This window comes from Chelmon rostratus, chromosome 20 (assembly GCF_017976325.1).
Source record: "Chelmon rostratus isolate fCheRos1 chromosome 20, fCheRos1.pri, whole genome shotgun sequence".
In the NCBI taxonomy this organism is placed as follows: domain Eukaryota; kingdom Metazoa; phylum Chordata; class Actinopteri; order Chaetodontiformes; family Chaetodontidae; genus Chelmon; species Chelmon rostratus.
The window spans coordinates 8,120,800-8,135,507 of NC_055677.1; the positions used below are offsets into that span (position 1 = coordinate 8,120,800).

At 40.4% G+C, this 14,708-nt stretch overlaps 1 protein-coding gene across 1 annotated transcript in view; it reads right to left on the reverse strand.

The window, feature by feature from the left end:
• Window positions 1-14,708, reverse strand: part of plxdc2b (plexin domain containing 2b) — an 88,785-nt gene that overhangs the window by 4,964 nt on the left and 69,113 nt on the right. The window contains exons 10-13 of the mRNA XM_041961809.1: window positions 11,851-11,911; window positions 11,539-11,692; window positions 5,956-5,994; window positions 766-932 (exon numbers count right to left, since the gene is read on the reverse strand). Of these exons, the coding sequence (XP_041817743.1) occupies window positions 766-932; window positions 5,956-5,994; window positions 11,539-11,692; window positions 11,851-11,911 (421 nt within the window). The remainder of the gene's footprint in view (window positions 1-765; window positions 933-5,955; window positions 5,995-11,538; window positions 11,693-11,850; window positions 11,912-14,708) is intronic.

Consider the following 14,708-nt stretch of genomic DNA (forward strand, 5'->3'; position numbering starts at 1 on the left):
AGAAAGACTGTGTGCACCAAGTTTCATCATTCCCTCTGAAAATCTTCATGCATATTTATGAGTCGGGAGTCGAAGGATAAAATGCACTGAGCACTGAATGTGGTGTGTTTTTTTCTCTATCTTTTCTTGCTATTATACTGGAATGTCTGAAGGTTTAACAAAATGTGACTAAATAAAACTACAAGGACTTTGTACACATTTTAACTTAACTATATTCTGGGAAGGGATAACTATCATAATGACTAAAGAAAGCCAAAAACAGAGAATATCTTTTCCTCCAAACAAATTATTGAGGATTTCATTTCCAAAAGATAAGTTTTAGTTTACAAAAAACTTCCCAAAAAAAATCTCACCACAAGATCCGTTCAGTAGCTGTTCTGGAGCTTTTTGATCACATCACACAGTCTTCCTCTGGAAATGAGGTTGCCCAGTTGTCAGGGAGTAGTAGATGATTTAATGAAGATTTTTCAGAACACTTCAAGGACTTCTCGTCTGTGTCGGCTTAAATGTTTAAAACTCTGAGACTGGATGAAATTCACTCTTGACCCCGGACACAGTGGGTTAAGTATAAGCTGTCAATCACAGCTCCAGAACAGCTAGGCAATGGGCCTCGTGGTGAGATTTTTTTGTTAACGTTTCCAAAGTAAAGAAAAAACTCAAACTCAAAGTAATCTTTAAAATGTTCCTGTGAACCACACCTGTTCTCAGCACTTCCTGTATATTATATTATCTGGCATCATGTCAGATGGCAGCGTCTCTACTCACCTCAATAAGGAAGAGGCTGGCTGCGGAGGTCGGGTGATGGTAGACGTACACGGTGACCAGCACACCGGCGACCATGATGAGCATCACCAGGAGGATGCCGAGGATCAGACCAATGTGCAGAGGGTGTGTACCTGGCATCCTGTCTACAGCACTGTCTGCAGGCATCACTGAAAAAAACACACAAAAATATCCCATTAGAGCCTTTTATACAGCGATACCAATACTAATGTTTTTATAGGTTAACTCTTATATGTTTATTGTGTATTATACCTCCAGTTTCTCTCTTTACTGTGCACTAATGCTTTTTATTACTTGTCAGTGTTCCCACAGGTGCAAATTAACTATTGAGCCAACCGCAACACATTTAAATGGATGCTGTTAAATGTTAGTGATGATTAATGTGCACTGCCTGCTATAAATAAACAATAAACACGTCTAAAATGCAGAGATACTTTGGATGAAAGCACCAAAATTGGTTTTCTCATCTTCCTGCAGTTCCGTTGTTGACCAGCAGGGGACACTCATCATTCATCAATACCTTCTTTCCTTACACGTACAATATGCCTCAACATAGTCACATTTGAAGTCCAAATTCTGCTAAATGTCACCACATTGGAAAAAAATACACTTAAAACAATGACACTTGAACTGCAAATCACATTCAGCAATGTATGTTTGAAAACAGCTCTGTTCATGTTAATTTTCAGTGGATTTCATAGTGTTTTTATGTCCTAGAGAAGATGATTAACAGGACATTTCCTTCATGTGGAAAGCAGATTCAAGGATTGGGTCTTTGGCACTCTGTGGCATGATCACTCTGTGGTCTCTTTAGGTATTCATGAGCAGTTTCTTCTCACCCCCGAGTACGAGTAAGAGTTAATCCCAAACCAAGGTTAGCAGCATATGGGACTGATAGGAGGAAGAAACAGGCCTACAGATGCTGATAAGATTCCTATTGTAGTCTCCAGTCGTGGCGATGCAAACTGAGGAGGTTGTATATAGTGACTACATAATAAGTCTGTCCTTCAGTGAGCCTTGGAAGACATCACTCGTCTGTAAAGTACTTCCTCAGATTCATATTGGAGTCTCGACCCAGCAGGTGTTTTGAGAGTTCTTTTGAAGAAGATGAGAGCGTCCTGTAACCTTTTGAGAATCTCTGTTTTCATCTGTGGCGGCACAATTTCCAAACATGAAACAAACAAGAGAATTTTCGCCTGCAATTTGTTGGCTGGAAGACACATAGAATAAGAATAGAAGAACAAAAAGAGTTCGTAGTACCGGTACGGCCCAGCAGCGAAACTCTGATCATACCAGGGGAGAGCAAATGAAGTGATTATGAAACAAATGGCCAGGATGCAGCTCTCATCTCGTATCTCACACAGATTCATAGCAGGTTCAGTCCAGATCTATTCACAGATTTCTTCTTCTATGCCCCCCTGACAACCTCTCCCCTGTGCCGATCTCCTCCCTGGCTTTAATTAGCAGCTATAGCCACTGCCGAGCTTGTCAGCCAACCATCCTCTCCCCTGGCTCCCTGCCTCATTGATTTCCAGCAAACAGAATAACCGAGTGGTAATCAAACCTGTCTGCTGTGTGTGGCCAGTAACTGTGAACGCGTGGTTGTGTAAGTCATTGTGGCCATTATGTGCTGGAAGTATAAAAAGGAGTAAGTATGGATGTTTTGGTGTGCTGAAACAAAAGATTATCTCCATAATCTGACTGTAAACTGTTTTCATTATGCCATTTGGTGTTGAATGCAATGTTTTTTCATGATAGCTCTCAGAGTATACTGTCAGGTAGCAAATCAGGAGTCTTACTCTTCAGAGAAAAGCATCTTGGCAGAGAAAACAACATTATGACATTATCGCTAATGTGCTTAAATCCAAAAAGAACACAGTGTGAGGGTGTTTGATTTTTCTCAGAAGGCATTTCTGCAGTGTTTATCTGTCAGACCTATAGAGTGCAAGAGCCATCTCTTGGTCAGCTGGAAGCCCAAACGATGCAACAGGCTGTTAGTCTGGGGCTTTGGTAGGTGAGCAGGGGGTTGCCACTGAGTAGAGATGTAGACTCAAGGAGAAATCAACAGCCTAGCAGCTAAATACCCAGCTGGATGTGAGCGGACAGGGTCGTGAGTCTGGGCAGACACCATTTAAGACAACAAGACAGCAGAGGCAAGGGCTTCAAAACACCATCTATACTGTATCATCGTGGGACAGCTAAAAATGCAGATGTTAAGCAGTTATAACATTAAGCATGTTCATCATCTTAGTTTAGCCTGTTAGCATGCTATCATTTGGTAATTATGTAAAGCTATGAACACAAAGTACAGCTGATGGGAATGTCATTAGTTTTGCAGGTATTTGGTCATAAGACCGAACTCATTGAAAGTTTGACCCGATGCTGGCGCTAGAGGAAAAGGAGATCTCAGGGGTCATTAGGATTCATCTACTGGCATCATGAATGTCTGTACAAAATTTCATAGCAAACCATCCTGCAACTAATAATTATTTCTATTGTTGAGCCAGTGAAATCTGGTATTTTTAATTGTTAACTGACTCAAACAATTAATCAATTATCAAAACTGTTGCAGCTCTGGTTGCTGAGAAAGTTCGGTCTGGCTTGTCTGACACTAACAAGCACAGAGTCACGCTGCCAGCATGGCTGAAAATATTCTTGACTTCATAACACACACAGAAATGGCACATCTTTAGCAAATTGCCCTGAATTCATTCTCCATTAGCTGTGTCTTTAGGACTGCTACAACCTGAGTAAACACTAATGGACGGCAAAGCTCTTAGACAGCAATAAAATACATTAGAGTTTTGATAAAGCACAAATGAGACCAATGGAAACCCAGCCAAGCTGTTCTTTTTTCAGCCCTACATTAGTGGTAACACAGGAGCAGAACCGTACTCTCACCTGGCTAATGGGTTTTTAGGAAACTAACAGTACAAACTGAGCAGGCCTATAATTCAGATTCTCTGCAACTGGGCGCTGAGGCGTGATGGTGTTGAGTGGAAACTCAGGGAAAGGGAGGTTTGCTCTTGTTCTTCTTATCTCAGCACTTCTGTATCTGCAATCTCAACACTTCCTACCAGAGTCCAGGTCAGAGGGCACCTTGCTGGAACTGGCTGATATGACAGCTTAACTGTTTAAGACAAACCAGGCTAATAACTGTCTGTTTCATTTTTTTTCAATTATTCAACAGCAGTTATAATATGTACAAAACCCTCTGTATAAAATCAATACACAATCTTTGGTTTGGACAGCTTTGCATGTTTTCTGCTCAGGATGATAATCCTGGCGTCTTCCTTGCAATTACTTTTCACCTTGAACAACATCACTGGCAGGTAGGTGTTGGAAAAAAAAAAGGTTAGATGCATGAAAAAAATTTGGAGATATCATCACAGTGCCAGGCGTGGCGCACGAGTGCTGGAGTGATGAGAGACATGCAGCGTTTGTGTAATGAAAGTGTGACAGAAGCCGCGGATTTCCAATCCTCTCGAGCAGGAAATGAAACATTTGAGAAGCTATCTCCAAAAGACTGATAGAGCTGCATGTCATTTCAGATTGTGGATGCTTTGCACATGTTACCGACATTTTCTAAACCACTGTCCAATTATTTGCAATGCTCCATTGTAAAGAAATGAGATCACATGTCAGAAAGACTGCAGCCTTTGTCTTAGGCTCTGATATCAGTTTTATGGAGTTCTGTGTTTTCACTTTTTTTTCTCTTTTTCTGCCCTGATCAGGGGTAATGTGAAGTAATTTTTCAACAGATGCTATGAAAAAAAAAAAAGGTAATTGTAGCTACCGAAGGAGCATTACCTCCGATTTTATTTTGTACCATAAAGCATTTCAGCAGATTTTATGCCAAATCCACCCAGGCAGCACATAACCTGCAGAAAAAGGGCAGGTTTGTGTAATGGCTGCTGCAACAGTCCTGTTTATTTATACAATTCTCAAACAAAGACAAATATCGATGCTGTACCAGCAACTATTTTGATAGCCGATTCTTTTCAAGCAAAAAATCAAACATTCCCTAATTTGGGCCTTTCAGTTATACAGTATATAATTTCAAATACAGTCCATGGTCGCAAAATGACTTTGGTTATGATGCTGCTAGTGCTAACACAGTCAGTTAATGGATCGATTGATAAACTGATTAATGTGAGGGCTAGCAGCATTTACCAGGGAGGGAGTGTTCAAAGCCACTGAAGCCACTCAAAGACACTGGAGGTTGCATCATAGGAACAGCAGGATCCAGTGTCTCTGGAGCTTTACCCACACGCAGGACACCCAAGAATATTAGGATATCTTGGCCCCTGGGATTGTTGGTGTGGGTGACGGAGACGGGCTCAGCAGCCTCCCAGTGAACAGGTGCCGGATCAGAAAAATTAAATATTGCCCCTTTAGGAAAGTAAAATACCAAATTGCTGGACTACCCCTTTAATCACTGATTAAACTAATCCTTAGTTGCAGCCCTGGATGCAACATCCAGGACTTTTTAGCAAATATAGGAAATGGACTCTGGATGCTGCGTTATGCCACAAAGCCAGCTCTCCACAGCGTAAGAACCAATTTACAATACAAGAGGTTTAAACTTCTGTATACACAAACATGCAAAATGCTTCTTTTACAGCATTTTAAGTTAAATGTCTTTCCCTCCCATGATTTAGGAAATATATATGAATATATACGACATTTATACGAGTTGACATCTAAAAAGCTGCTGTGTCTTCATGTTTGTCCAGCAGCTTCCTTTTCTACCTCTGCCTTACAGGAATACAGCCAAATCTTAATGAAAAAATCTTATATACACAGTTCTTCTGTATATTGCCTTTGTGACTAATATAAAGTGACATAAAGTGTAACCTGATACAACTACAACTTTTGGGCACACTGCCTCCACTCTCCCTCACAACAGCACTGACTCTGCAATTGATTACTGCAGCCCACAAAGGACAGCTAAGCATTATAGTCTGCGGCTGGATAAAGTTTATCAGCTGATTGAGCCACATATCCATCCAAAAAGATCAAAAAGCAATCAGGGACCAATAAGTCAGTGGTAAAAGCAAAACAGGAGGTGAAGAAAACACACACAGCCATGAAAAAGGCAGGGATTAAAGGCACAGTTTATCAGCAGCCAGAGCAACAACAGTTATTGGAAGTCACAGCTGAGGGACCTACCCTGGTTGTCTCGGAGATGCAGGGCGATCTTGGTATCATCTGTGAGGGGACACAGAGAGAAAGACAAGTGTCAGGCATAATAATCAATATTTCTCTTTGTAGTTTGTTTTCGAAGCTCTGACAATATAAATAACTCCCAGAACGTCCCAAATGAGATTTGAAGCTTGTTTCATTAGTGGACCATCTTCCTTTCAACACGAAATTTACTACATTTAAAACCTGATTAAAAATTAATGCTTTGAATATAATGGTCCAGCATGCATAATTCAGCGCATAAAAGCTGTCTGGGGTTAACTTTACATGTGAAATATGGAAATGTAGCATGACCCACTTCTCCTCGAAAGAGGTAGCAGACATTTACACACATTATGCAAATTCAGCACATACACCACCCGATATATTTCACTGAACGATGTAATTCAAAAGGATTTTCTATTTCAATTCTCAACAGGGCGACTGCAGCCACATTTTGGTGTCTGAAATGAATCATTAAATGAGATATGTAAGCGACTGTAAGCGACCGCATAAAATTTAGTCCGAATCAATCCCACACCGGAGTGAGGGTCATGGATGTGAATCATCATCGCTGCTCAAGGAAAATAACACGAGGAAACTATCTGTATCTGTTTATTTCACACAAATATCTATATTTATATCAGTTTTTAGACTGATACCAGAAGTGGATGAGATTTACTCTGGAAGTCAGAAATCGTCAAAAATGTTTCATTTTCTGTGTTAAATTGTTTTCTGCCACCATTTACACTCCTCGCATGATTTGTACCTTAAAAAATGCAAGTATAGACCAACTCTAAATAAAATGCTACGTAACTGTTTATGGTGGAAATGAACAGTGGAAAGTCCAGATCAAACAGGATTTTGAGAGTATCTAGCTTCCGTATTGTTACGTATTTCAGAGTGAAAAAGCATTGGTGGGACATAACGCTTTCCTCAAAGTGAGTAAATTCTAGCCAGCCTAACCAACTGTTTTTCTGGGGAAACGGAGCAAGATTTGAGGTGGCGAACACCTGAAGACACACTGACCTACCACGCTGACGCTAGCTATGTAGCTAACTAATGAATCTCAGCTATGTGCAGCTAACAGACTGATTGATTGAGGGATGTGGTTGGTTCAAGCCTACATAAGCACATGTAATTTTTTTTTTTTTGTACATATTTTTACAGAAAGAAAACACGATTGGATTTAGACATTATTTGTATTTTTTGGCATATATTGTTAAATAGATGCACAATGTAACCAGGGATGTGTTTTCAAAGGGTTAAAAAGATCTGCTTTCATTTCATCTAACTTGATGTTTGTGTTATTATTTGGAGGAAGCCCAGATGACTGTAAAGTTGGTCTAAAACCTTAAAATAAAAATAGAAAGATGTCAAAAAAGACAGTCTCTGACTTAAACTCTGGACTTTGTATATAGAGGGTGGAGGCCCACATTCATGTAAAGTTGGTCTATGTCTAAGTGTTTAAGAAAATGAGAAAGATATTGACAAAAATGGGCCAATGCACATAGCAATGCACAGATGAAACTAAAGTGTCCATAAAAAACAATGAGAAAGCTGTTGATTCAAACCTGTATGCATGTGCCTTTGAGACGGTTCCTCACTTCAACATGAATAACACCTGTATGTCAGTCCTGCACCGCACGACTCATCTGGTGAAAGCTGATTAAAAGATATTGAAGATGAACTAAAGTTGAAGTACTGAACTTAAAACTGAAACATCAAAAAAGGTGTTTTCTGTTATTCAGCCTTTCCTAATGATATACAGTTCAACACACAGACTACGTCCTCCAAAATGATCATAAAGTCAAATCTACACCTCTCCAAAAGAGTTTCTACAAGAACTGAACTTTCTAACCTTCATGACTGAATGCAGGACTGCTGTATTAGACTGCTGGAGTTTTAGCTAGCTGTACCAGGCAGCTGACTGTATTTCCTCTGAAGCAGACATAGTTTAGTCAAATGAAAGGAGACCTAAATTTTCCATGTTGGGATTTTCCCCACCCACACAGATACATTTCTCCTCTTCAGTCTGTCTCTTTTCCTTTCTCCCACTTTCTCGTCCAGCTGCAGATCGCCAGCACGGCCGTGAGCCACCCAGGTTGCTCTCTAATCTGACCTTTGACCCCTGCAGCTATAGAGACAGGTGAGAGTTGGGGAAACTGATCCGCTCTACGTGCCAGAAAGCGTGCACAGTTTCTCAGCGTTGGCAGCATAACAAATACCACAGAATGACCTCTTGACTTCCTGGACACTAATACACACATATACAGTCACACACACACATGAGCCAAACGCATGTTTTATCTCTTGTCCTCTATGAGTCCTCTCAACATGAACTGGTGTGATCTGTAGGGCTACTCGTCATGCTTTGCCTCACAGCTGGACAGTTTTCACACTCCTCCCTGAACTCACCGCAATCACCCTCATCCCAGCAGCCCATCCAGCACCCCAACTGTGATAGAGTGTCCATTTAAACTCTGCCCCCACAAGATGATTAATGGGGGTGTGATAGAGAAAAGGTCGCCCACTGAAGGTAAATGCTTTTTTCGGAGAATTAAATGATGGAATGGCTTGAATGTAGAGAACCTTAAAAAACTCAACAATATAGAGGGAAAATACCATCAGCGAGATAGAAGCAGAGTGGAATAACATTGCAGATGCTGCACTCTTACACAACAAGAGTCCATCTCAAGTTATTTTCAGTTTAGTTCTTTCAGAAAATAAGATTTTTAACTCAGTAGTCAGTCAGTTCATTTCATAGCACTTTTGATCACAGTAGTTGAGCTTTACACAAGGACAGAAGGAAAGGGATAAGAAGAGAAGTTAGAGGAGATGGAGAGGATGAGAAAGACATGGACATAAACCAAAAAGGAGTCAAAAATATCAAGTGATTGCATTGAGGAATTGTCAAAGGAAGAAAGTCAGTTTTAGGATGCTTTTTAAGACTGTTCTGTGGTCAAGGAACAACAACCCAAAAGCATGATCACCTCACAGCCAAGGTCAAAGCCTTGACTTAGGAAGAGCCAAAAGTCCCTTTACGAGGGACCTTTAAGGTGGATTATGGACATTAACTGATGTGCTTCCATTCAGCCATCATAACTACTTCCAACATTTCCCATCAGGCCCTCAATATAAAGTTCGTCTGGTGAGGTCGCACATCTTCAGAAAATCCTTCATTCCAACTTCATTCGAACAGCTGAGTCTGTAGATATTCTATATTTTACTTACTGCAAATCCCATGAAAAGACTCGCTAGCAGACTAAATCAGTGTTAACCTCTGAAAATAGTCCCTGACAAATGTACCATTTCCTCCTGTTTGAGGAACATTTGCTAAAAACTAGTGCCCAGCTGTTTTTGGAAATTACCGAGCCTCTCTAAAAGAGAAAGTGTATATTTATGACCTGTTTTTAAAGATTTATGTCTTCAGTGTTTATCCTTTACATTTTAAACAAGCAATGAAGGACATTCTGGCACAACACTTGCATATGCTTTACAATTCTCCTTTTACAGCCATATTTGCCATATGTATTTTGTATGCCATGCCTAAGGCACATTTCCATCGATTTGTGATGGTGATGGTCAATAAAGGCTTTCTGAGTATGAGTCAGACACACAGTTAAAGCCAAATGTCCTTCAAAGGTTCACCGACTTTATAAATGGGGTCCCATGTTCTTAAAAGGCTGCAGTAAAATGAATTCATCAGAGAAGAGTGTATGTCTGAAATGACTGGATGTGCATGCCAGATTAACCCAAAACAAGCACAGGAGACACCACATACAGTACAGTGTCCATGCTTCTGGTACAGTGTTTCACATGATGACCCTCTGAAACTTCAGACTTGAGTAGGTGAGGTGAGCTTCTTCCAACCATTTTGATTCAACAGCACCACATCTGGAGCTGATTAAGATTAATTGGCTGTTTACTTAAATAAATTGCTCTAAAGGCCATAAAAAGTGAATTGAGCTGAAAATTGGCACCATAAATTCAGCCAACTCATAACTCTAACGTCTCCAGAGACAAGGAAGAAAAAATAAAAGCAAGTAAACAAACTTTAAAGGACACCTTGGCCGTTTTCCTATCATCAGCAGAAGAACCGTGACTGCTGCGTTCGAAGGCGATTTGCATTAGATAAGTCTGAGATTATGCAGCAGTACGGTTTGGGTTAGCTTCCTGCTGTGGTCCAGTGAATCATGTGCTCAATGCGTTATTACTGCAATATCAAAAGAGCACGAGAACCTTGAACTTTGTTGGTAAATGCAGTTAGTGAAGCTGAACTGAAGGACATTGCTAATGACATTAGTAACGTAACAGATGAAGCATTTTATTTTTAAATACTTATCTGCTGTAAATGTGTATTGTGACTGATTATACCTAACATTTTTGATTTTTGTAAAGTTTGTCACAAGATTTTTTGTCAGACTTGAGGAACATGTTGGTTTTTGCTTCATCTATTCCAGTTGGCACTTCTAAGCACAAGTCTGGTGTTATGTAAAATTTAGTTTGCTATTGTGTGTACAGTTACAATGTGGAGGTTATTTGACTTGTGCATTGCAAACCTTTCACACTTGAGTATAATATTCTATGTATTGTTTATGAAACACTGTGTCTTTTTGATATGTTACTTATTTACTCTACTTTCTTGTTTTGTTTGTTTTGTTTTGCTATGTTGAAACAGGAATAGTCTCCTTCTCTTGACAGTCTGTTTAACCAAAATATAATTTCACTTTGCCTCTGTTTTCTCTTTTCTCTAAAAAGCCACAGTCATGGGACCCGGCAAGAAACAGCCCTCAAATGTAAAACGCGACCTTGAAAGAGGAGAGAGAGAGAATGCAGGTAATAAAAAGGAACAGATTTCAGAAAGCCTCAATATCTGGAACAGATCGAGCCAATTTCACTAAACTCCAAAATGATTGTAAAGTCACTTTCCACTTAGTGTGACAAAAGCCGGCGCTCATTCTAATTTCCTATTAAACGTTCAGCCTTCAGAAATGAAAATTGGCCATCACTTGCCTTCACAGTCAAATAATGAAAGTTAACGTTTCGTAATTAACCTGAAAACTGATTAAGAACAATAGCAGGATGAGAACATTTGTGATACGTCGACCGATTCATCGCCAGAAAAGGATGTTTTTAGGAATAAAAGATTTCTGAGAACAAAGATTGATGGCAGAGCCAGCAGAGCTGAAAGACATGATCACAGGTTTGTGAGGGCGCATCTATTTTGGACTGGTGAGATTTGTCTTATTCAATCTGCATTGTTTAAAAGTTGGTACAAACACAGCTGCTGAGCCTTGCTCCACTGCCTGCCATCTGCAATGATTTTTTTTTAAGCTAAGCTTTAAGTGGAGAGCTACAGCACATATTTATGCCTTCTCCAAAAGAGAGAAGTGTCTTGTGCATGTTGTAAAAGAGGAGACACATCAATACCAATAAAGAACAGTTCCAGCAAATGCACTTCATTTAACATCAAGCCAGAACAGAGTATCCATCACTTCTTAAGGGAAAGCTTGGAGTTCTGGCACAGTGTGCATCTTGGCTTCGTCCCAGCTGTGTTTTCTACTTTACCTTCAGTGGGGACGCTGGTGGGAGGGTGGGAGGTGGAGGGTGTGTCCCTGTCCGCAGTGGATTCTTTGTTCCTGGATGTTGTTTTGGCAACAACCGTGGTGGTGAAGGGGTAGAGATATGTGGTGTCGATGATGTCACACATCTTGTCCTTAGTCTGAAAGATGGGAAATGTTGTCACAAAAATAATACAAATAATGTGCATGGAAGGATATAAGAGGGATCTCGTGCAGACTGCAACTGGGAAACACGCACACACGCGCATTTCAACAGATTCAAGTCATGTCCGATTAAGTCTTTATCTTGACTGCTTACCTCATCTGGGCAGCTGTTGTCCACCCAGTCCTGCCGATGGCGGTCAAAGCCACTAGAACACCTGAAGGCAGAGGGAACAAACGTCAGCCAAACGCTGAAGTTTATAAAAAATCCCTAACATGGGCTGGATCCTACATTGGATAAAACCACAAATGGCCTATTTTCTTCAGCCCATCTTTAAAACCCTCACAATCAATCTATAATGTGATATTTACATCGTTTGTATTGTATTTTCTCTTCCTGTAATGCAGTAACATCTTTTTCACGACTCATCGCGAATTTGGGTGCAAATCCGTACATTTATCCAATCAAACGTGACCCGGGGTGATTAATCAATCCTGCCCTTCATATAAAACTTGACCAAATCATTGCAGCTATGTGAACAGTGTGTTTTGCTTATTTTACTTGATTTTATGCATTCTATGTAATCTATTTTTACCTATATTTTATTATTTTATTCTGTGGTTTTATGCATTATCTTTATTTTAATTTCAACGTTCTATCTTACTTTTTCCATCATTATCAAGTGAGTTTTATTCTCCATCTCATTTCACATTCATCTTTATCTATTTTTATGTCCATTCTGTCTTTTCTAGGTGAAGCACTCACTTTGTGCATGTGATTTCTTTCTTGGAAAGCACTTTGAGCTGCACATCCTGTATGAAAGGAATTATTATTGTGAGTGTTTTTATAATTGACAATGGACAGTTGAGGTGTTGCAAGAAACACAAGGAGAGAGAGGGGGAATGACATGCAACAAGAGTCCTCCTCTATTATCAAATTGAGTCACAGGGGCTGAGCTGTACTCAACCTGACAACTCAAATTAGTGGCCCCTTAACAGATGCTTTATGCTTTATCATTTTACATAGTGATACTTGTAGTTTTTTATTTTTTACTCTGAATCAAGCGAAGACGCAAACATCTGCACCTCCCACTGCCTCCCTCTGAGGCAATCAAGGAGGGAGCGGCTTTGTACAGTATGAAGATAGAGGATCTGTGAGGGGGAAGTTCAATGGGTCATGAGGCCTTGGGATAAGGGTGCTGTTGAGTAGACTGTGTATCACGGTCCAAGACTTCTAATAACCTCAAAAGGCAGACAGTAATCAAGGCGGCAGCTACTAATCCTTCATGCTGTAAACGGATCAAAATTATAACTCGGCCACTGGTGAACTCGCCATCATTCTGTCTTGGCCCTTTGCCACAAACAGTATTGTGTCTGGAAGGAAAGGTTAGCATGCAAAGCAGTAAACCCACTCACACTGTGTTCTGGCCAATAAACTGAAGTTGAAAAGCATTGGTAGACTGCAAATTATTTGTCACTGCAGGTTGGAGATGTATAGAAAAATGCACACAAATGAAAACAACCTACGACCAACTCGCAATGCAGAAAAGCTGCAGTTTAAAACCAGCAGTGGTATCTGTGCTTTGTGCTGCATGGACAATACCAGTCCAGTAGGGTCTTTGACATCCCCAGCGGGCCCCATCTCTCCAGTGAACATATTGTTATGGTAATGGATTTATGTGAAGAAGTCCATTTTCATCTTTCTACCTCTCTAATCATCCCATTCCCTTTATCCCCCCCCCAAAAAAAAAAAAATCTACCTCATCTGCTCAATCAGGCGAGACAGATTCCTCCGCTTAATCCCCCCCTTTTCCCTGGCTGCTTTCCCCACGGCCAGGGAGGGGAAGCAGAATGAGACACAATATTACCGAGCAGGTCTGGTCTAACCTGTGCCTATGGGGAGCTTGTGTTTTGTTTCTTCTCAATGGCATCCATCTCAGCTTGTTGCCATCTAGCGCAGTGAACCACAATGCTTTTAATTACAAATGGGCAGAGGTGCTTCATCTGAATATAAATGAACCCACCATAGAGAGTATTTCTCCTCAGGTTTCCTGCATTCACAGCAGGATGGATTGATTTCATTATTAGATTTTATTCCCACTCTTGAAATGCCATCAAATTCAGGAAGGACATGCAGTTACTGTTTGCCTCTCAAGCTGCAGGACGTAACCTCGAACATTTACTCACGTATTGTATTTCGAGTTACAGATATAATATTTTTAATACAATTTATGGTCTGCATTTTTTCAGCAAAAGCCATTCCATGATTTAGCAACTGTCTCTCTGTACAGCAGTTGTCATTGTTAGTGACAGAGTCTGCCATCAAATTCACAGTAAAACTATGCATGTATGTTATCGAGTGCAATTTTACCACCTACAGCAATACCAGAGCTGAATTAAGTTACTACTAATGCATGCAATTATCACTGATTGACATCTCTATTAAAACAAAGCAAGTGTGCTGGGAGACATTTCATGTGATTGTCAACAGTGACCACTGGCTTCACATGGGAATCCCCAAGGTGGACCGGTTGCCCTTTTCACTACGTTTGTCCTTAGCTTCCATCATTAACAACCCCCCCGGTATGGCACCCCCATCCACGCATGTTCTTTTCACACCTAGGTAATGCAAAACCCGACACTGATACGCTATCCTCTTGTGGATTGTACACACTAAGGCGTGAGACTAAGCTGTTTTTTTTTTTTTTTTTTTTAGTTGCATTCTTAGATCACTAATAAGACATATTAAAACTCAATATTTGTCTCCTTAACAACAACAGCTTTTCTATGGGCTGCTTTCCTGATACTCACCAGCTATAAATTTCCTCCAAACACATCATGTTTGGCTACACAGGCACGTATGGCCCACTCTGGTTCCACTGGGACTTCCCTTCCTGCTTTATTAACCTGCTTCAGCACCGGCTGCATACATCAGCCACAACAAGCTGATTTAGTTCAGAACTTAGCATGAACGAGGCGCTAAGCTCTCACCTTCCCAGCACTTCACTGTGAGAA